The sequence below is a fragment of the Sardina pilchardus genome, chromosome 1 (assembly GCF_963854185.1).
Source record: "Sardina pilchardus chromosome 1, fSarPil1.1, whole genome shotgun sequence".
Lineage (NCBI taxonomy): Eukaryota > Metazoa > Chordata > Actinopteri > Clupeiformes > Clupeidae > Sardina > Sardina pilchardus.
Genome location: NC_084994.1, coordinates 15,209,864 through 15,215,863, shown reverse-complemented (window position 1 = coordinate 15,215,863; position 6,000 = coordinate 15,209,864). Strand labels below are relative to the sequence as shown.

Below are 6,000 nucleotides of genomic sequence, written 5' to 3'. Positions count from 1 at the left end.
ATCATTTAACCATTGAAACTACTCAACTATTGAACTGTTCAACCATTCCAACTGTCAGTTATCATCCACTATGCATCCAGTCAACTACATGAAACCTCCATGTACCTAGCAACCAACATAGCAACCATTAAAATGAAGTGTTTATGACCGTTTCCATAGCAACCAACATGATTATACTGCAGTAACTTCTTGTTTCCTGATAGTGGCCACCATGGATACCCTAACAACAAATGTTTCAAAATAAAAGTCCTCACTAGCAAGTTAGCTAGTTAGCATGGTTAGCATAGTTAGCATTGTTAGCATAGTTAGCATTTTTAGCATAACTGCAAAAAATCATCAACTAAGTTAGCTAATCAACCTGGTTAGCATTGTTAGCATATTTAACATAGTTAACATCTTTAACATTACTGCTAGAAATCATCAGTTAAGTTAGCTAATCAACCTGGTTAGCATTGTTAATAAAGTTAGCATTGCTAGCATAATTAGCATTTTTAACATAACTGCTAGAAATCATTAGCTAAGTTAGCTAATCAACATTTTAACATGAATAGAAATCATTAGTTAAGTTAGAACTGGAATGTTTCATCTTTAAACAGTCTACCTTCACACTATCAACTCTCTGTAAACTATGCAACCACCATGTTTACCCTAGCTACACCTTAGTAACCATATCTACATTATCTATCTATTTTTGCATTTTCATGCACTGGTAATTCCTTGGAATTGCATTTCTAGTTAAACATTGTTATCACGAATATTTGAAGCATGGATAAGCACGAAACATCTGTATACAACGGGACACACCCCCCTGCCTGTCAGTGTAGCAGGTAGCTGCTAGCTAATGGGTAGACTCTTGCGAAGCTCTCGGCATATTTACGATCGTCGTCAAATAGTGATTTCTAAACAATTAACTTAAAAGTCCATTTCATATACATTTAACTAACACATTCCGACACATTTCAGAATTTTTACATACTTATTTGCGAATATATACTTACATTTGTAAACTTCGTTTCCACCGGCGTCCGCCATCTTGTTCCGAAAAAACTGCCGCTGGCTGAGTTCGAAAAGCATCATGGGATACCCCCTTGGCCGCAAGTCTGGTCCAAAGCTGACTTGCGGCCGAGGGGCATTTTTAGGGGTGGATAGACACTTTCCCATTCTCCCTAACGTATTGGGACACCCTACCCCCCCGCGGGAACGCGCAAAATCTAGGGAAAGGGTTCAAATCTAGGGCTAGGGGCTGAAATGGGACGGGCCCTAAGTGTGTGTGTGTAGTATGTGTCTGTGAGTGTGACACTCTGTGTGTGTTTGTGTGTGTGTGTGTGTGCGTGCGTGCGTGTGTATGTGTGAGAGAGAGAGAAGAGAGAGAGAGAGAGAGAGAGAGTGAGTGAGTGAGTGAATGAGTCAGTGAGTCAGTGAGTGAGTGAGTGAGTGAGTGAGAGAGTGTGTGTGTGTGTGTGTGTGTGTGTGTATGAGTGAGTGTAAGTGTGTGTGTGTAGTATGTGTCTCTGTGTGTGTGCGTGCGTGTGTATGTGTGAGAGAGAGAAGAGAGAGTGAGTGAGTGAGTGAGTGAGTGAGTGAGTGAGTGTTGTGTGAGTGAGTGAGTGAGTGAGTGAGTGAGTGAGTGAGTGAGTGTGTGTGTGTGTGTGTGTGTGTGTGTGTGTGTGTGTGAGTGAGTGAGTGAGTGAGTGAGTGAGTGAGTGAGTGAGTGAGTGAGTGAGTAAGTGTGTGTGTGTGTGTGTGTGTGTATAGTATGTGTCTGTGAGTGTGACACTGTGTGTGTGTGTGTGTGTGTGTGTGAGAGAGAGAGAGAGAGAGAGAGAGAGAAGAGAGAGAGTGAGTGAGAGTGTGTGAGTGAGAGTGTGCGTGTGTGTGAGTGAGTGAGTGAGTGAGTGAGTGAGTGAGAGATGAAAAGGCTTTTGGGTTTAGAAGTGTTTAAAGTAATGTCAACAGATTTCATGTGAAAGAAGAAAAACTTGTGTTTTTGAACACATAACATTTTAAAATGTACTGTTAAATTCACTGATAGCAACTCAGTATTTGGTCTTGTGATACTCTAGATTCTCCAGTTTACAGTTGGGATCCTCCAGAAGAGAAGAAAGATACTTCACTCCTGAGTCTGTTGCTTTACTCCCCTCCAGCCACAGCTTTCTCATGTGTGAGGGGTTTGATCTCAGTGCTGATGCAAGAGCTGTGAAGCCTTCCTCTCCAATGCTGCACTTCTGCAGGCTGTAAAGAGAAGACTAAAGCCGCCTTCACATTGGCACAGTAGATACGGCTGCGAAACGGCCGGAAGTCATTCATTTCCTATGGAGATTCGCAGACCGTATGCGAATGGGTCCGAACAGTGCGGTGCGAAAAAAATTGGGTCCGTTGGTCATCCGCATGCGTTAAAAAAATTGAACTCGTACGACAGCAACGGACGGTTCCTATCCGAAGGAAGTTAGCGTTGCTATGGTACTGATAAACAAATTGAATATCTATCTTTTATAATGTCATATTACATGCTTTTAAACGATAAAGTTTAAAACAAAAGTCATCGAAAAGGAACGTGTATGATCCATAGTGGTGCACAAGCCCATCTTGTGAAAAATAAAATGAACGGTTGATGTAAAATAAATAATTATTTCCAAACGAAGTTTTTTGTCATGTCACTGTCTTACATGGTCTCTTAACACTATTAGGGCAGTTAGACAATTAATTTAGAAATAAAATAGCACTATTGTACATTTTACTCCCAAACTCGAAAAGCCTCCGACACTTCCAACGGTCAAGTCCGACGTCCGACGGGGGAGCACTGCGAATTACGGAGTGCCAATGTGAAGGCGGCTTAAGAGTTCACTATCCTTTATTTGCCAGATAGATAAATGTGGGAGCGCTTTGTCTAGGTCACTAGTCAGGTTCCTGACGAGCTCCTCGTGAACAGAGAAGCAGAGGTAGCAGTTGGGTGTTGGTCGCTGGCCGTGGTCCTGAAGTGCCCCGCTGGATCCCACTGACTGGCTGCACTGGCAGCATCTGGTGAGATCATCACCCCCATCACAAGTGAGATGGCAGGTGAACGGGAGATGAGCGGGAAGGTGGTGGGTTACGAGCGACAACAACTGCTGCAGTAGCACCGGCAGGTGAGCCTTGACTAAGCTATCAGGTTAGTAGGAAGTGGAGGCGTGGCAAAGTTTCATCACGTTCCTCTCGAACTTCCGTTTGCAACGACATTAGGAGAAAATACGAAATACTTCATCTTAATTTCCATAGCAATCAAATAGTACTCTAATTATCTGTTGAATAAGGTTGTGTGGACAAACAATATGTGCACTGGAATGTGCATGAGAGAGAAATGAGTTGCTCTGTAAAAGCCTTGGTGTGTACCTGCTCAATGGTAGGGTGCAAGGGGACTCGTTAGGGAGATATACCTACAGCTCATCACTGCTCAACAGCTGATTACATGATTACAGATTTGGACCTATTCACTTTCAAAGCATTCACGCTCAAATCACTAACACCTCTGTCTGATCACAGTCAAATTACTGTGTGTCTCAAAATGAGTGAAAATACTAACACGCACGTCGCACACACAAGGCCCAGTCTGCTGCATAGCACTAGAGAAACCTACAGATGGGTCCATAACAGCAAAGAGGAGTACCTGAAAGCTTTTTGTCAAACTAAAGTAGGTCTCAAATAAAATTTTCAGGAAGTTACGTCAGAATAGACTGTCCGAAAGTCAAGCGCTCTCACAAAATTGGTACTTCGTTTGGCGTGATTTCTAAGCGTGCATCGATGCATCTTTTTTGGCCTCAGATATTCCATGATCCATTGTACAGCGCAGGTCAAGCTCCACACGTCATGCAAATCGTCAAGCAACACACCCCCCTCCCCGAGTCAGGTGACGCCAACTAGTTAGTGCTGTCCAAATGTAGGGACGCATGCTGAGGAGCAAGCTAACTTAAAAGTAAAAGTAAAAGTAACGTGCATCATTGCTGATTGCCAGAGTGTCATATTCATATTGTGTTCTCGCAAGAGCTCTTGATTTCCAGTGGCACAATGTGGCACAATGCAATACAAATAATCTAACACCAACCTTAATGTATGCAGTCTGCACTGGGGACTAGACAGTCCTTTAGAAAGAAGCTGAACTCCAGAATCTCCCAAGTTGTTGTTCTTTAGGTCCAGCTCTAACAGGGAGTTTGGTGACTGTAGAACTGAGGCCACAAGCTCACAGGACTTATCTGTAAGTTTACAACCAGTAAGTCTGTAAGACAGTGTGACAAAATACAAATTATTAGTCATTAATGATACGAAGGGATCATGATTTTTAACTATCCTTATAAATACATGTAATAGATGAATACTCTAAGGTAATGTTATATACTGCCATGGTACACTCTAAAAAGTGATGTGTTAAAAATGACACAAATTGTGTAGAATTTTAACACATTTGCTGAGTGTGCACGCAGAGCAGTACCGCTGCCCAGTCCTGCACATTCTCTCCTCAAACATAAATCACGCTTGTCAATTTGTCTCCATCTCCTACTCTTGTGATTGTAAATGAGTGTGTGCATGTGTGCTTGTTTTTGTGTACAGCATGTGTGCTTCTGTGTGTGTGGGTTAGTTTGTGAGTGTGGGTGTGCGTTTATGCGTGTGCTTATCTATCATCATCATCATCATCATCTTTTATTTGACAGACTCAATGTCCACAGCACTACAACACCTAGGCCTCTTCAGTAGAATCCTAAACAACCTGTAGCTTCTGTAGACTGGCCTTTTTAAACTCTGCCCATAGGGCTGCAGTGTACAGTGGAGTACAGTATGACTTTATATAAAAGGTTGGATTTTTGCTTTGTCAGAGCACATATGGAATTTTCTTGTCAAAATATTAGCTTGGGCATAAAGCATGCAACACTGTCTATACTGTATACAGTATATCATCATCAGACATCTAAAGAATGATGGGGCGGCAACAATGGGTGCTCTATAGATCAGTGGGAACTAGTGCTGTGCGATATGGACAAAAAGTTATATCCCGATATAGGCAATTCTATACCACGATAACGATATATATCCCGATATAGAATTTCTACTTAAAATTATATATTTACACCCACACATTAATGCAAATTTTTCTTATAATTTCTTTTATTTTAATTTTTTTATCAGTTGTGGTTGTGTACAGTAGGTGTAATTAAGTGCCTGTCACTTTAAGAAATACGTGAGAGAAAATAATGACGTTAAACCCAATAGTAAGCCTAAATGATCTAAATGCCATAGCCTAGATTGGTTAGCAACACACATTTGAGAGATGCAAATGAGCAAATCAACTTGATATTAGCCTATACTTTTGTGTTACAATAGCATCACTTAAACTAGCAGCATGTCTCGCTGTTAATAGCACTGCTGCGCATACCAGTGCGTGTGAGGGGGGGAAAGACGCACAGCCACAGGCTAGCTTTTAGGGGAGACCTGCCTTGCGCACCGCTTCTTCAGAAGAACACATTCTTAACGTTTTGTAAAGTAGGCTAACATTAGGTGTTGTGACATTTTTAATTTCAGGGTATTGCAATACTTTTGTTGTATCGGTGCACCGTGCAACACTAGTCTTTATGCCAACGTCAAAAAAGTTTAATTTGTTTACTATTAGCTGCCTGCGTTCATTTGCCTGGCCACCCATCCCGAGTCAGTAAATTAAGTTTACGTTGCCCGCTGCCAGAAGCGGCAACACAGCTGCAGTTAAATTGTCTGAGCAGTCACAGCCACACACGTTAAAATTACGATATAAACGGTAGAGGACTGTATCGTACGATAGACATTTTTCTGTTGTACAACGATATATACCGTAGTATCGCACAGCACTAGTGGGAACGAGCCGGAGGATCGAGGACCGAGGAGAGAGGGTTGAGAAGAACCCATTGAGTGCTCTGGTTTCGCCCCGTGGTCCTAGTTTGACCTTGGGTCTCCCCACTGAATGGTTCTGTGTCATCATCCTTGTGGGGCCCTCCAAGTTTC

At 42.2% G+C, this 6,000-nt stretch overlaps 1 protein-coding gene across 1 annotated transcript in view; it reads right to left on the bottom strand.

The window, feature by feature from the left end:
• Positions 1-2,072: 2,072 nt before the first annotated feature.
• Positions 2,073-6,000, bottom strand: part of LOC134082758 (NACHT, LRR and PYD domains-containing protein 12-like) — a gene marked incomplete at its 3' end in the record, with an annotated part of 43,604 nt that continues 39,676 nt past the window's right edge. The window contains exons 8-9 of the mRNA XM_062538712.1: positions 4,079-4,249; positions 2,073-2,232 (exon numbers count right to left, since the gene is read on the bottom strand). Of these exons, the coding sequence (XP_062394696.1) occupies positions 2,073-2,232; positions 4,079-4,249 (331 nt within the window). The remainder of the gene's footprint in view (positions 2,233-4,078; positions 4,250-6,000) is intronic.